At 39.9% G+C, this 17,824-nt stretch overlaps 1 protein-coding gene across 1 annotated transcript in view; it reads right to left on the bottom strand.

The window, feature by feature from the left end:
- The window catches only part of LOC118934038 (histone-lysine N-methyltransferase PRDM9-like), a 41,788-nt gene that overhangs the window by 4,360 nt on the left and 19,604 nt on the right, over window positions 1–17,824 (bottom strand). The window contains 1 exon segment of the mRNA XM_057495366.1: window positions 3,444–3,987. Coding sequence (XP_057351349.1) covers window positions 3,444–3,987 — 544 coding nt within the window.

The raw sequence follows: 17,824 nt of genomic DNA, 5'->3' as shown, positions 1-17,824 counted from the left end.
GGATGTGGAGAAATTAGAACTTTCATACATTGCTTCTGGTGCATGTAAATACAATAAATGTAAAATGTGCTAACCTGGAAAAACAAATTGGAAAAAATTTAAACATACAGTTGCAAATTGACCTAGTAATTCCACTTCTAGGTATTGAAAACATATATCCACCCCAAAATTTTCATATGAATATCCATATCAGCTTTATTCACAATAGCCCAAAGGAGGAAATAACCCAAATGTCCATAAAGAGATGAATGGAGAAACAAAATGTGGTATACACACACAGCGAAACATTATTTAGCCATCAAAAGGAATGAAGCAATGATTCATGCGGTAACATGGATGAACCTTGAAAATACCATGCTAAATAAAAGAAGCAAGTCACAAAAGACCATGTACTATATGATTCCATTTATATGAAATGTCTAGAATAGGCAAATCCATAGGCGCAGGAAGTAGATTAGATTTCCTGATGATGGGAGTGGTAACAGGGATTAACTGAAAATGGGCAAGGGAGATGCCACTGAGCTGATGGAAATATAAAGAACTGGATTGTAGTGATGGTTGCACCACTCAATAAATTTACTAAAAATCCGTGAACTGTACACTTAAAATGGATCAATTTTAAAGTATGTAAATTATATTTTAATACAAAATTTTAAAAACACCCTGAGAAGCAGAGGAAAAAAGAAAGTAAATTCATATCTTTTCCAACTTATTAGGGATCATACAGAGCTCATTAGGCTACTCTATGTTGTTGCTGTTGTAATGGTATGAATTAGTTTTCCCATAAGGGCTGAGGGTCAAATAGTGATTTGGGTCTTTTAAAATAAAATTAAAAAAAAATTAAAATGTAGTTGCTGGCTTGAAATTTGGAGTAGCAGTGGGTGCAAAGAAAAATGGACAGGTTTTAAAAATATTCAGGATGCAGAAGTGACAAGGTTTTGTACTGATTAGACATAGGGAATGGGAAAGAGTGAGGATGCCTCAGACAGCATGCTCCAAGTGGAATTCCTGTTGTCCTCCCAAATTTACTGTGTCCTCTGGTGCTGCTAATCTCTGAGTGAATTAGCCTCCTGGCACAGAGTAAGCATTAACTGATTGTCTTTGGAGTGAAAGAATGAATGAACAGAGTAAAAATATGGCCAAAGCATTTACCAGGTCCTGCCAAACAGCTGATCCTAAAGTCACCCTCAAGGTGGGCCCAGCAGATGTCTATCACAATTTCTTTCGTGCCTTATCGACCATTTGGGAAATCATCAGGGCCCATGGCCAGAAGAACACCCAGCGTCATATCAGCCAATCTTTGCCTAGAACCTGCAGATGTGGCACAGCCTGGGTTTTGCCATAGAGCCTGTATTCTTTACATGAAGGCAATGGCAGATGCATGTACAGCCTATATGAGCAAAGGGGACCTCTGGAGTTGTAGAAAGAGGGTCACAGTGGTGCCCAACTGACGGATCTATGTTCACTTTGGAGGGATCTATGATCGGGTTGGGCAGCTCACTTTGGCTCCAAGCAGTAAGAGACTCTTCCTACCAAAGAGGCTTGTTAACCCAGGCCCGCAACACATGCATGCATACACACACATGTGCGTGCACACACACACACCGTACCACCCCTCCCTCCCAGTCCTGGCAGGTGGAAAACATAGCTGCCAGAAACAATACAGACACCAATTGATTAGTTTGGGTATTTTACTGCCATTACCGTGGCTCTTGTTAGGGATACCAAAACAAGGAAGTGATCCGTCCCAGTCCACACTTCCCAGAGATAAGGAATGAGGAGGGGCACACAACAGGTACCCCCAGACTCAACCAACCCAGTGAATATTCCCTTCACTATACTAGTTCTGAGATAAAGTATAACCTCTTAAAGGTAGGGTGAGAAACAAACAGATTCACCTCTCACTGTTGTGAAGATTATAGTGTTTTGCATAATGTATTGTTGTTATTATTATCATTATCCCAAGTTCCTTGTAAGGTGGAATCAGAATAACATCGCAGTGTTGGCCCATAGTGTTTGTAATTCTTTGCCTTTATAGTTAATTTCATGTAAAATAAATTGTATGTAATTTTTACTATACTGTTATGTTAGTGTTCTTGCATGACAGGCTGAGGTTTTTTTTCAGCAATTAGGTATACAGTTAAGTCACTCAAGTCTTTTACAATGAGACTTCTGCTAGGCAGTGTATTATGCTCATTTAACACATAACATTTTGGTAAAACAATCATCTAATGGTAAAGCATTCAGAATGGCATTTTTCAGAACTGACATTCAGCTAAGGCACTGAATGGATGTTTTTTTTTTTCCAGTTTTCAGAGTGGTCAACAGTATTTAAAAGGCTTTTCATAATTGTGAACAGGGACTGTGGGTGTAGTCAGAGTAGGGTGAGGGCCTCTGAAAAAAGCAAGGCAGGATATTTGCAGTCAGAGCAATGTAACTACATGCAAGGAAACCCCCTACCAAAACTCTGTGTTAAACATTCAGCTCTAGAGTCATTCTTCAGTGAGATCAGTTGGTGTAACCCAGATAAAGAAGAGTAGCACATGTTTATTTTATGCCAATTATTTATAATCATGTATAAGATTTACTTTAACAGGCTAAAAGGCCCCCAGGCCCATGTAATGTCTTTCCTTCTTCAGATCTAATGAGGTGATTTGGAAACTGGGCAAACTAATTTGGCATGCAAGCCCAGCCGTAACACAGTAAAATGCAAGAAGGATTCCACCTTAAAGATAAGATTGCACTTAGCTTAATCTTTAGCAAACAATGCCTCAGACCACCTTGGGGCCTGAGCAGGTGGCCTTGTTTCACATGCTCCCAGACCAAGATGCTGGTATCTCGGGGAGAAATCAACAGAGCAGGAAGTTACTTGTACCAATGTACTTGTAAATATCCTAGGACCACTTAGTAAGTCCACACCCCTAAGCTTTTTTTCACATTCTCGAAAAACCCTCATCTGCCTAAAGAACCCCTTGACAACGCATCACCCTGGACTCTCTTGTCCCCTCCTGGCGTGAGCCGGGAGCTCTGTCCTCTCACTTTATCTCTAAACAAAAGCCTGTACCTTGCTCTCTTACCTTGCTTGGGTGTTTGTGAAGCTCATTTTTCGGCTTCGTGAACAAGAATCCCGGCATCAATTGTATTTACAACGGAGAGAGAGCTTCCTTGTCGAGCTTCACTGTCCTGCCACTCCCGACTCTTACTAGGTATCCCTGCTCAGGAGGGGCAGACAATGGGTAAAATCTGGGCAGAGCACGTTAGTGGATATTAGAACGAAACAAAGTCAGTGCTGCAAGGTTTGCAGACAGCCAAATTTCACCTTCCACTCCACTGCCGAGCAAAGAAAGGGCAGTAAGTGCTGGGTGGGGACTCGCTGAAAGCTAGACACCAAGTTAGTGACAGATACACGGCGAAGATGTAGGATCGCGTTAGAAACAATGTACATTGGGTGTCAGTCCCAACGCGAGCTTGCTGCAGCTCTTTCTCAGCGCTAGGCCCATCTGGCCCTGCGCTGATCCCTGAGTGGACGCTGTCGCGCAAATGGCAAAAACTGTGACGACAGCCCTGCAGTAGGACACAGGTGGCCGTCTCCTCTTCCCGGTTTAAGGTGCATACCACCGCCCTAGGGCCGAGCAACCGGGGTGGGAGCCGCCGTCTTCGAATGCACCAGCCCCGAAAACAAGCGCTTGGATAAATCGCACCCACCCAAGACATCCGTTTCCCGATCCACGGGGCGGGACTCACCTGTGCTGGAGGTCGCGACTCCCACGTCAGCAAAGCGGGAGGAACTGCAAGAAAGGAGAGCCCCGAAAAGCAGCCTCGCGCCCGTCTTTTGCTTTCTCCCTCAAACTGTCGGCCGCGCGCTCCCCTCCCCCAGCCCGTTCGGGACCAGCAGCTACGCTGGAGGCTCCGCCCCGCTCCTTCTGGCTGGCAGGGTGGGGTGGGGTGCCCAATAGCCTTGGGTCCAGGATGATCGGGTTTGGGGAGCTCTAGTCAATCGCCTTCATTTAACAGATTTACAGCCACAGGAGCAGAGAACAGACGGACCCATAAGCTTGTCCTGCCTGTAAAACCTGGGCTGCCAAGCTAGCTTTTCGGTGCTCCACTGGAGTCTCTCCACTATGCTCCTATTTATGGTGGCTTACTTATGGATGTTTCCTGGAAGTAAAAACTTCCACTATCCCTCCACCACTTTTCTTGAATGAATATCACGTACCACTCACTGTTGGACTCCCATGAATTCAGGTGAGCACCTTGAATCCTGGGTCCAAGTACAGTGCTAAATACAGTGAGCACCAGAAGAGAACGAACTATTAGGAATATACACTTATTTAACCGATAAGGCAAAGAATGAATGAACAGAGTGAAAATATGGCCAAAGCATTTACCAGGTCCTGCCAAACAGCTGATCCTAAACTCACCCTCAAGTTCGGCCCAGCAGATATCTATCACAATTTCCCTCCTGCCTTATCAAACAATAAGTGTTACAAAGAAGGACCAAAAAGTGCCCAGGAATAGTATATACAATGTGAATCCAAGGCACAGAAAAAAATCGAAAGTTAGAGCAAACAAACAAGAAATATAATGTGCAGACATGAGAAAATGGGAAACTCAACAGTACTGGAGCTATTACAAATGGAAAATATTAGTCTAATGTCAAAAGGGTAGTAAAGGAGACAGTTTGTACAAGTCAGGAACAACAAAAGATGAAAGAGTCTTCATACTCCGCCCTGAAATTCTTTCTGCCCCTACGTGTCAATTTGGAAAACTGTTTTTGCTCAATTTAGATATTACCTCCTCTGTGAATGCTTCCCTGTGTTTACCACATAACTTTGTATTCTCCTTTTCAATGGGTCCATTGTGCCCAGTCGATCGAATATAGGCCTTGAACATACCACTTATCATTCTGGATTATAATTTGATATAATTATAATTATAATTAAAATGTCTGGGTCCTCCAATGAACAGGTAGCTTCTTGAGGAGAAAACTCTTATTTTTAAAATTTATTTTCCAAGACCTGAGCGTAGAACCTAACACACAGTACGTATTTAGTGAATATTTGTTGAAAATTGTGCAGACCCAGTGAGTGCACAGAAAAGAAGTTATAGGTAGGAATTTGAATTAATATGCAAAGAAATAACTGAACAAGGTAAGATTCTAGAATGGTATTCAGCCATGTAACAAACAATAATAAGTACCTGCTATACACCAGGTGCTGTATTAAGCTCTTGACATAAAATGGTAAACAAAAACCAGATAGAGTCCATGCCTTTACGGAATCTAAAGAATTACTAAGAATCGGCTGGGCAAACAGGAAAGGGAACATTCTAGACAAAAGGAACAGCATGATCAAGATCCTATAACAGGAAGGAGCATGACAGTATTAATTGAATAATATCAATAAAGGTAAGGTGAAATCAGCAGATAAAATACCCCAAAAGAGGCAAGAAATTGATTGATAAAGCCTGTTAGTTTAAGATTTGGAAAAAGAAGCCAGTTGTCTGAATAATAGTAACCAACATTTATTGAATCTTCACTGTATGCCAAATGCTGGGCTAAGTGCTTTAAAACAAGGTAGATAATATTATAATCCTGCTTTGAGGGTAAGGAAACTGGGGTACAAAGAAGTTAAGCAATTTCACCAGGATCACACATCAGTTAACTTTCAGGGCTGGCATTCAAATATAGGTAACCTGGTTCCAGACCCAAGCGTAGGAATTGTAATAAAAGCACAAATAAAAACTACAAAGAACTCTTTCACAGAATTTGTTCATTGTTCGCAGATTTTTGGCATCTATGAGAAATAATACTAAGAGCTTCAAGAAATACTCTGCACTCAAACACTAATGCTCTAGACATGATTTTGGCATAGACATTGGATGGTATTGGCAGTGATAGTAGTGCCTTTAGTAAGTGATACAATCAAACAGAAATGATCATGACATCACACATCAGAAGCACGCTAGAGCAGAGGAAGAAGAAAATAGTAGTGACCTGAGTGCTATTTTGTGGAGCACAAAAGCAAAGGACTGAGCAAAGGATTTTACCTCTCTGACCTTCAATTTCCTATTTCACAATTGGGCATAATAATAGTATCTGTGCATCACTGTGATTATTAAATGAGACAATGTGTGTAAAGTACACCATGTGTGACACATGGTAAATGCTTAATAAGTATTAGTTGTTATGATGATTATTACTATTATAATGATACATTTTAAGTGAGTGAAGGAGCAGAGGCATGACCAATCAGGGAAGATGTTCAGGTACAATTTGAGGAAGATGACATGGAATATCAGGTAAATATTGAATGGTTAGTGAAACAGGAGTTTATGTCCTCCTATCTGCATCAACTGCATCCTTCCGCCCCCTCATTTTCAGTTAGCACTTACTATTCTATGTTGTAATTGTTTACATGTTTTGTTTCCCTTATTACAGTTTCTGTGTATTTGTGTGTGCATGAAGCAGCTAACTGTGTGTGGCACAGAGTGGAAACTTAAAAGAGTATTTGTTGAAAGAATTAATTAATGTCTGAATAAAAGCAATAGGTACAAATAGGTAAAATGAGAAAGAAAAAGAACAATACCATCTGGGCCTTTGTATGTTTCAGCCACACTGGTATTCGTTGTATTCCTAGAATACACCAGATTTGTTCCTGCACTGCTTACAAAAATATGATATGCTTATCTATTTCTCTCTACCTGCACTGCTAACAGTCAAGGCTCAGAGTTGGTGATATTTTTCTGTAAAGGGTCAGATAGTAAATATTTTAGGTTTTGTGGGACACACCGAGACTTTGCTGCTACTCAATTCTACCTTCATTGAGCAAAAGCAGCCACATAAAATACTTAAATGAAGAGTGTGAATGTGTTCCAACAAAACTTTACAAAAACGTGCAGGAGGCAGAATTGGCCTGCAGGCTATAATTTGATGACCTTGCCCTAGACTAAATTATCTCCATTTCTTACATGGACTCTTGTATAAGAATGATGTGTAGGAGCATTCATCTTTGGCCAAAATCTACATCTAGTTTTATCAGTCTCAATGAATCTTTAATGCTCTCTAATCCTGTTCAGAACCTTAAGAGTTGTTGAAAAGTAATTCAAACTGTGTAATATGATTTTGAATTTTAATTTGTCAAGGTGATCCTTAAAAGAAGCAGTTACTACAGATCTTTGAAAAAGTCTTAAAAATGAAGAATCATAGTAAAAGTGACTTTATTATGTAACTGAAGTGGCTTTTAGCCAGCAAATAAATATTCTGGACACAGTGCAATGTTGAATTTGGCTGAGGCCTTGGGCTATGACAACAATTCTGTTATATACCCTATACAGAAACAAATAAATGATCAAACTTTTCAGAAATCATCTAGGCCATGCAAAACTTTCCTTGACTACTGATAGTTGAGAATTTGGTAAAAACTGAAAAGTGTATTAATTTGTGTTTGAGGATATGAACATTTCTGACTGTCACAGATATATAATTCAGTGCAAACTCAGTAGCCTGTACAATGACTTTTGCAGTGTAGAGGTATTTCATTAGTTAAACATGAAAAAAACTTACCTGAAACTTAAGTGAAAGAGTGATTTATGTCCCATAATTTCTTTTGCACCTCACAAAATTCAAGGAGTGGAACAATGAAAACTTGGAAAGGGCAAGTTATACTTAGGCCTCAAGAATGGTCAAAACCAAGGAAAATACCATTAAGACTATAATCATTATTTTATCTCTATTCTTCCCTGTACATTTATTTGTATGTTCTCTCTCTCCAACCCCTGCCCCATCTGTCTCCCTCCTTCTCCCTCCACCTTCCCTCTTCACTTACCCCCAAAACCTCCTTTAATTTCTCAAGCCATGCAACAGGAAATATAGTTACTGACACCTTCCTAAATTATCATCTTGCAGCTTCAACCACTGGAAAGAGACACTATGCCACACTGGGTCCTCTGAAAAGCAGATGCCAAGATAGAGTAAGAAGTTCAGAGATCTACTGTGGGTAATGGTTAAGAAGATAAAGATGAGGAGCAGTAATAGGCAGGGAGAGACTTCAGACCACAGAACAGGTCTGACACTTATTAAATGAGAGGAAATGAAGAAAGAATGAGTTGGCAATGCTTCAGATTTCAGTGCAACTCTACAAAAGTCTCAGCCAGCCCAACTGGGAACTCCAGAGCAAAGGGTGCTGATTAGAGGTATCCCACATTGATCAGAAATGGCTCTAGTATCACTCCTGTGCTCAGAAATTGGTTGGGTTGGGTATGGCCTTTGATGGAATGACGCAAAAATATCTCAAAAGTGCTACAGTTGAAGGCTGTTGTCTGATTCCACTCCTCACAGTAGGTTTTCTCTTAAAATAAAAGCTGAAAGACACCTCCATGGTTGCAACAGACACTATGGTCCCATTTCCATAAATCTGGCCAAGTCTAAGTTTGGTGACTATCCAGGATCAATCAACTGTAATAAGGTGAACAATGCCATACTATGCTAAAGGGCAGTTTTCAAGAGTGACCAACCATCCCAGTTTCCCTGGGGCTGAGAGATTCCCTGGGACACAAGACTTTGCTGAAACCAGTGCAGTCCAGGAGAAACTGGGATGGTTGGTTATCCTAGTGGTACCCATGTTAATAGGGGTAAGAGACACTTAAGACAATCTTACAAGATTGTATACTACACAATCATATTTTACTGTGTTTTATGAAGAAATTCTATGTTATAGTGGTTATACTGAATTAGGAGAATTTATGAAGTTCTCAGAAATATTCCCTTGAAAATGCGAAAGGTCTCATACTTTATTTTTTGTCATGCTCACTCGCTTGTGCATTCATGCTTCTCTCACTCAAACCTCCCACCTCTTACCCTTCTTATCACTGTTAGAAATAAGTGCCTTTTGGGATTAAAGATGGTGGCGTGAAAGGTGAGACAGACGCCTCCTCCTAAAACCACATACAGCATGAAAATATAATTAGTATGACTAATCCTGAAAGAGCAACAGGAAAGAAGGCTGCGCCAAAAAGCATACACCTGGAGAAAAGAATAAACCTCATGGAACTCGGTAATGTACCAAAGCCATGGCCCGGCTGGACCCAAGCCCTTCCCCTGCCCCGGCTCACCAGCAGGAGGAAGAGAAACACAGTGAGGGAGGGAGTGGAGGCCTCAGACTGCTGAATACTGAACTCTGGAGATCTGCTTTGGGAGCACAAACCTACATTTCATGGTGCTTTCATGGTACTCTCGTGATTAGGGGGTTGGAAAGCTAAGACAGGCAGAATACCTGGAGAGATTGAGATTCCAGCCACTTGTGGAAATCAGGGATCTGTATCCAGCTGCTCTGGGACAAAAGAAAGGCCAGCAGTCTGAGAGACTTCCTAACAGCAAGAGGGCAGCTAAAGGGGCAAGGATTGCACAGAGCTTACTGCTCAGGAGAAAGAACAGGTAGATAAAACTGTTCGGGTGCACACATGTTGGGAGCTTTCTTGATTTCCAGGCACTCCAGCTCCCTGGCTGGCTAAACAGCTCCAAGGACCCCCTCTGTGATAGGCAGCCTACTGCACCTTTCTCCCGGCCAGCCCCACCTGGCTCACACACTGGCAAACCCTACCCTGGTGTTAGGCCAGCCAGAGGGAAGATCTGTCTACAGCAACTACAAATGCAAATCTGAGAGGCTTATACCTGTGTGCTTGATCCACTGGTTCAAGCAGTGGAGACAGGCATAGCAGTCGGGAAGCAGGAAAAAACCCTTTCCTCCCCCCAGGCACTAAGACCACTCCCCTGCGACCCCAGGGCGCCATATACAAATACGAAATGCCAAAGAAATCTGGTTCAAAGTAAAATTATGAACACAACACCTGAGAAAGATTCCAATGAAATTGACCTCAGGAATCTTCCTGAAAGGGATTTCAAAATAAAAATCATTAATGCTCATGGAGGTACAGAAAAATATTCAAGAACTCAGGAATGAATCCTGGTAGGAGATCCAACCCTTGAAGAGCACAATGGAGGGTATTAAAAGCAGATTAGATATGGTGGAGGACACAATAAATGAAATAGAAATTGGAGAAGAGGAATACAAGGAAGCTGAGGCACAGAGAGACAAAAGGATCTCTAACAATGAAACAATATTGAGAGAACTGTGTGACCAATCCAAATGGAACAATGCTTGCATTATAGGGGTACCAGAAGAAGTAGGGACAGAAAAAGGGATAGGAAGTGTCTTTGAGGAGGTAATTGCTGAGAACTTCCCCAATCTGGGGAAGGAGATAGTCTCTCAGGCCATGGAGGTGAAGAGATCTCCCAACACAAGGGACCCAAGGAAGACAACACCAAGACATATAGTAATTAAAATGGCAAAGATCAAGGATAAAGACAGACTATTAAAAGCAGCCAGAGAGAGAAATAAGGTCACATACAAAAGAAAGCCCATCAGGCTATCATCACACTTCACAGCAGAAACCTTACAGGCCAGAAGGGAGTGGCATAATGTATTTAATTCAATGAAACAGAAGGGCCTCTAGCAAAGACTACTCTACCCAGCAAGTTTATCATTTAAATTTGAGGGAGAGATTAAACAATTTCAGGATAAGCAAAACTTGAGAGAATTTACCTTCCACAAACCATCTCTACAGTGTATTCTAGAGGAACTGCTATAGATGGGAGTGTTCCTAAGACTAAATGGCTATCACCAGAGGAAATAAACCACAATAAATAAAGTAGAACAATTAATTACTAAGGAGATACAAAATCAAATCAACCACCCCCAAAGTCTGTCAAGGGATAGATAAAGAGTACAGAATATGATACCTGGTTTATATAGTATGGAGGAGGAAGAAAAAGGAGGAAAAAGGAACCTTTAGATTATATTTATAAAGGCATACTGAGTTAAATTAGACTGTTAGATAGCAAAGAAGTTACCCTTGAGCCTTTGGTAACCATGAATCTAAAGCCTGCAATGGCAGTAAGTACACACCTATCAATAATCACCCTAAGTGTAAATCGCTTCAATGCACCAATCAAAAGACAGAAAGTCTTTGCATGGATAAAAAAACAAGACCTGTCTATATGCTGCCTACAACAGACTCACTTCAAACCCAAAGACATACACAGACTAAAGGTAAAGGGATGGAAAAAGATATTTCCTGAAACAAATAGGGAGAAAAAAGCAGGAGATGCAGTACCTGTATCAGACAAAATAAATTTCAAAACAAAGAATGTACCAAGAGACAAAGAAGGACATTACATAATGATAAAGGGTCAGTCCAACAAGAGGATATAACTACTATAAATATCTATGCACCCAACACAGGATCACCTACATATGTGAAACAAATACTAATGGAATTAAAGAGGGAAATAGAATGCAATGCATTCATCTTAGGAGACTTCAACACAACATTCACTCCAAAGAACAGATCAATCAGACAGAAAAAAAGAGACAGAGGCACTGAACAATGCATTAGAGCAGATGGACCTAACAGATATCTACAGAACACTTCATCCAAAAGCAGCAGGATATACATTCTGCTCAAGTGCACATGGAACATTTTCAAGAATAGATCATATAGTAGGCCACAAAAAGAACCTCGGTAAATTCAGAAAGACTGAAATTGCACCAACCAGCTTCTCAGACCACAAAGGTATGAAACTAGACATAAATTATGGAAAGAAAACAAAAAAGCCCATAAACATATGGAAGCTTAACAACATGCTCCTAAATAATCAATGGATCAATGACCTATATGGAGACAAATTACAATAACAAAACAAGGCAAAATCTGTGGGACACAGCAAAGACTGTGCTAAGATTGAAGCATATTGCAATACAGGCCTACCTCAGGAAAGAACAAAAAAGAAATAAATGCCTCTTGCCAATTGCTTTGGTTTCTACAAGAAATGATTTCTCTAAATGAAGATTAAATTGCATAATGAATAATAAGCACCTGTTATAGAGCATGACAAAGTAATGGCTTGCATCAGTCAATGTTCTTTTTTAAAAATTTTTTTCTGAAGGTTTCACATGTAAAACCAATGTGGTTACTACATTTACCATATTATCAAGTCCCCACACATACCCCAGTGCAGTCACTGTCCATCAGTGTAGTAAGATGCCACAGAGTCACTGTTTGCATTCTCTGTGCTACACTGTTTTCCCTGTGACCCCTCACACCATGTGTACTAAACATAATACCCCTCAATCCCCATCTCCCACTCTCCCGACCTGCCCTCCCACACCCCTCCCCTTTGGTAACCACTAGTTCATTCTTTGAGTCTGTGAGTCTGCTGCTATTTTGTTCCTTCAGTTTTGCTTCATTGTTATACTCCACAAATGAGGGAAATCATTCGGCACTTGTCTTCCTCCACATGGCTTATTTCACAGAGCATAATATTCTCCAGCTCCATCCATGTTGTTGCAAATGGTAGAATTTGATTCTTTCTTATGGCTGAGTAGTATTTCATTGTATATATATACCACTTCTTCTTTATCCATTCATCTACTGATGGATACTTAGGTTGCTTCCATATCTTTGCTATTGTAAATAGTGCTGCAATAAACAGGGGTGCATATGTATTTTTGAGTCTGAGAAGTTGCATTCTTTGGGTAAATTCTAAGGAGTGGGATTCCAGGGTCAAATGGTATTTCTATTTCAAGTTTTTTGAGGAACCTCCATATTGCTTACCATAATGGTAGAACTAGCTTACATTCCCACCAGGAGTGTAGGAGGGTTCCCCTTTCTCCGCATCCTCACTCACCAGCATTTGTTGTTCTTAGACTTTTTGATGCTGGCCATCCATATTAGTGTGATGTGGAGCATCTTTTCATGTGTCTCTTGGCCATCTGAATTTCTTCTTTTGAGAATTGTCTCTTCATATCCTCTACCCATTTTTTAATTGGATTATTTGCTTTTTGCATGTTGAAGTATGTGAGTTCTTTACATATGTTGGATGTTAACCCCTTGTCGGATATGTCATTTACAAATATATTCTCCCATACTGTAGGATGCCTTTTTCTTCTGTTGATGGTGTCCTTTGCTGTACAGAAACTTTTAGATTGATGTAGTCCCATGTGTTCACTTTCACTTTTGTTTCCCTTGTTCAAGGAGATGTGTTCAGGAAGAAGTTGCTCATGCTTATATTCAGAAGAATTTTGCCTATGTTGTCTTCTAAGAGTTTTATGGTTTCATGACTTACATCAAGGTCTTTGATCCATTTTGAGTTTACTTTTATGTATGGGGTTAGACAATGATCCAGTTTCATTCTCTTACATGTAGTTGTCCAGTTTTATCAACACCAACTGTTGAAGAGGCTATTATTTCCCCATTGTATGTCCATGGCTCCTTTATCATATATTAATTGACCATATATGTTTGGGTTAATTTCTGGAGTCTCTATTCTGTTCCACTGGTCTGTGGCTCTATTCTTGTGCCAGTACCAAATTGCCTTGATTACTGTGGCTTTGTAGTAGAGCTTGAAGTTGGGGAGCAAGATCCCCACCACTTTATTCTTCTTTCTCAGGACTGCTTTGGCTATTTCTGGTCTTTGGTGGTTCCACATGAATTTTTGAACTATTTGTTCCAGGTCATTGAAGAATGCTGTTGGTAATTTGATATGGATTGCATTGAATCTGTATATTGCTTTGGGCAGGATGGCCATTTTGATGATATTTATTCTTTCTAGCCAGGAGCATGGGATGAGTTTCCATTTGTTAGTGTCCTCTTTAATTTATCATAAGAGTCTCGTGTAGTTTTCAGGGTATAGGTCTTTCACTTCCTTGGTTAGGTTTATTCCTAGGAATTTTATTCTTTTTGATGCAATTGTGAATGGAATTGTTTTCCTGATTTCTCTTTCTGCTAGTTCATCATTAGTGTATAGGAAAGCAACAGATTTGTGTGTATTAATTTTGTATCCTGCAACTTTGCTGAATTCAGATATTAGTTCTAGTAGTTTTGGAGTGGAGTCTTTAGGATTTTTTATGTACAATATCATGTCATCTGCAAACAGTGACAGTTTGACTTCTTCTTTACCAATCTGGATGCCTTGTATTTCTTTGTCTTGTCTGATTGCTGTGGCTAGGACCTCCAGTACTATGTTGAACAGAAGTGGGGAGAGTGGGTATTCTTGTCTTGTTCTCAATCTTAAAGGAAATGATTTCAGCTTCTCACTTAAGTCTAATGTTGGCTGTGGGTTTGTCGTATATGGCCTTTATTATGTTGAGGTACTTGCCCTCTATACCCATTTTGTTGAGAGTTTTTATCATGAATGGATGTTGAATTTATTCAAATGTTTTTTCAGCATCTATGGAAATGATCATGTGGTTTTTGTCCTCTTTTTTGTTTATGTGGTGGATAATGTTGATGGATATTTTAATGTTGTACCATCCTAGCATGCCTGGAATAAATCCTACTTGGTCATGATGGATGATTTTTTCAATGTATTTTTTGAATTTGGTATGCTAATATTTTGTTGAGTATTTTTGCATCTATTTTCATCAGGGATATTGGTCTGTAATTTTCTTCTTTGTGTGTCTTTGCCTGGTTTTGGTATTAGAATGATGCTGGCCTCATAGAATGAGTTTGGAAGTATTCCTTTTTCTTCTACTCTTTGGCAAACTTTAAGGATGATGGGTATTAGGTCTTCACTAAATGTTTGATAAAATTCAGAAGTGAAGCCATCTGGTCCACGGGTTTTGTTCGGTAGTATTTTAATTACCAATTCAATTACTTTGCTGGTAATTTGCTCAGATTTTCTGTTTCTTCCTGGTCAGCCTTGGAAGGTTGTATTTTTCTAGAAAGCTGTCCATTTTTTCTAGGTGATCCAGTTTGTTAGCATGTGATTTTTCATAATATTCTCTAATAATTTTTTGTATTTCTGTGGTGTCCATCATGATTTTTCCTTTCTCATTTCTGGTTCTCTATGTGTGTAGACTCTCTTTTTTCCCTGATAAGTCAGGCTAGGGGTTTATCTATTTTGTTTATTTTCTTGAAGAACCATCTCCTGCTTTCATTGATTCTTTATATTATTTTATTCTTCTCAATTCTATTTATTTATGCTCTAATCTTTATTATGTTCCTCCTTCTACTGACTTTGGGCCTCATTTGTTCTTCCTTTTCTAGTTTCATTAGTTGTGAGTTTAGACTGTTCATGTGGGATTGTTCTTTGGTGAGGTAGGCCTTTATTGCAATATATTTCCCTCTTAGCATGGACTCTACTTCATCCCACAGATTTTGTGTTGTTGAATTATTGATGTCATTTGTCTCCATATATTGTTTGATCTCTGTCATTATTTGATCATTGATCCATTGATTATTTAGGAGCACGTTATTAAGCCCCATGCATTTGTGGGATTTTTCATTTTATTTTTGTAATTTATTTCTTGTTTCATACCTTTGTGATCTGAGAAGCTGGTAGGTACAATTTCAATCTTTCTGAATTTACTGAGGTTCTTTTTGTTGCCTAGTATGTGATCTGTTCTTGAAAATGTTCCATGTGCACCTGAGAAGAATGTGTATCCTGCTGCTTTTGGGTGTAGAGTTCTGCAGATGTCTGTTAGGTCCATCTGTTCTACTGTGTTGTTCACTGCCTCTGTCTCTTTATTTATTTTCTGTCTGGTTGATCTGTCCTTTGGAGTGAGTGGTGTGTTGAAGTCTCCTAAAATGAATGCATTTCATTCTATTTTTCCCCTTTCATTCCATTAGTATTTGTTTCACATATGTAGGTGCTCCTGTGTTGGGTGCATAGATATTTGTAATAGTTATACCCTCTTGTTGGACTGACCCTTTTATAATTATGTAATGTCCTTTTTTGTGTCTTGTGACTTTCTTTGTTTTGAAGTCTATTTTGTGTGATACAAGTACTGCAACTCCTGCTTTTTCTCCCATATTGCATGAAATATCTTTTTCCATACCTTTACTTTCAGTCTGTGTATGTCTTTGGGTTTGAACTGAGTCTCCTGTAGGCAACATATAGATGGGTCTTGTTTTTTATCCATTCAGTAACTCCATGTCTTTTGATTGGTGCATTCTGACCATTACATTTAGGGTGATTATCAATAGGTATGTACTTACTGCTGTTGCAGGCTTTAGATTTGTTGTTACCAAAGGTTCTAGGGTAATTCTCTTAGTATCTCACAGTCTAATTTAACTCACTTTGTGTGTTATTACAAAGACAATCTAAAGGTTCTTTTTTTTCCTCCTTTTTCTTCCTCCTCCATTCTTTGTATGTTATGAATAATAATCTGTACTCTTTGTCTATCCCTTGGGTGACATCTACTTAGCCTTAGGAATATTTCCATCTATAGTAGTCCCTCCAAAATGCACTGTAGAGGTGGTTTGTGGGAGGTAAATTATCTCAGCTTCTGCTTATCTGAAAATTGTTTAATCCCACCTTCAAATTTAAATGTTAACCTTGCTGGGTAGTGCATTCTTGGTTCAAGGCCCTTCTGCTTCATTGAATTAAATATATCATGCCACTCCCTTCTGACTTGTAAGGTTTCTGTTGTAAAATCTGATGATAGCTTGATGGGTTTTCCTTTGTATGTGATCTTTTTTTCTCTCTATGGCTGCTTTTAAAAGTCTGTCCTTATCTTTGAACTTTGCCATTTTAATTATTATATGTCTTGATGTTGTCTTCCTAGTGTCCATTGTGTTGTGAGATCTGTCTACCTCCATGGCTTGAGAGACTATCTCCTTCCCCAGATTGGGGAAGTTTTCAGCAATTTCCTCCTCAATGACACTTTCTATCCCTTTTTCTCTCTCTTCTTCTTCTGGTACCCCCTATAATGTAAATAATGTTCTGTTTTGATTGGTCATACAGTTATCTCAATATTATTTCATTCTTAGAGATTTTTTTTCTCTCTGTTTCTCAGCTTCTTTGTATTCCTCTTCTCTAATTTCTATTTCATTTACCATTTCTTCTACTACATCTAATTTGCTTTTAAATCCCTCCATTGTATGTTTCATTTCAGATACAGAATTTCTTAATGATTCAATCTCTGACTTAAACTTGTTCCTGAGTTCTTGAATATTTTTCTGTACCTCCATAAGCATGTTTATAATTTTTATTTTGAACTCTCTTTCAGGAAGATTGGTGAGTTCAGTTCATTTGGTCCTTTTTCTGGGGTTTGTGAGATTTTGGTCTGAACCATGTTCTTTTGACATTTCCTATTTCTGTGTGGAACCCACTAGTGCCCAGAAGCTCAAGTCTCTGGAGCTGCTCAGCCCCTAGTGTGAGGTTGGGGGTCATAGGGGAACAGAGCTGGTGACTGGGGGAGGAAAGATCTGTTTCCTGATTCCCGTCTGTGGTGCCTGTCTCCAGTGTCAGAGCCAGTGGGCCAAGCAAACAGTTGTAAGCTTCTGTGCTTTGTGTCTCTAGCTATTGTGGGTGGAGCCTCCCTCTGTCTGCCCTAACGCCAGAACAGTGATCACTGGTTTGCAAGCCAGTGCTGGCAGGCTAGGAGGGAGGTGCAGCAGGCTGCGTGTCATAGTGGGGGTCTCAGAGCTGAGCAGGCAACTAGGGGGATGTGGCACCTGAAGCTCCTCAAAGTTCCCAACCAGCTGGGCTGAGCATGCCCAGACAACCTTGTCCAGCTCTCTCCTCCCCCATGCAAACCCAGACCCTTCAGCAACCCTCTCACTGCTTGGAAGTCTCTCAGACCACCAGCCTTTCCCTTGTCCCAGAGCAGTCAGATGTGCTCTTCCTCACTTCATATCATGAGAATCGTCTGGGCCCTGAACACATTGCATATTTAAATCTCTACCAAAACTAGTCCAGGTTCTGGTTCACAAACTCTCTTTGTAAATATCTTTCCTGTCTAGCAAGAGGCAGTTGGTTCAA

The sequence above is a fragment of the Manis pentadactyla genome, chromosome X (genome assembly GCF_030020395.1).
Source record: "Manis pentadactyla isolate mManPen7 chromosome X, mManPen7.hap1, whole genome shotgun sequence".
In the NCBI taxonomy this organism is placed as follows: Eukaryota; Metazoa; Chordata; class Mammalia; order Pholidota; family Manidae; genus Manis; species Manis pentadactyla.
The sequence above is the reverse complement of the archived record's forward strand: the minus strand, read 5'-3'. Positions and strand labels throughout refer to the sequence as shown.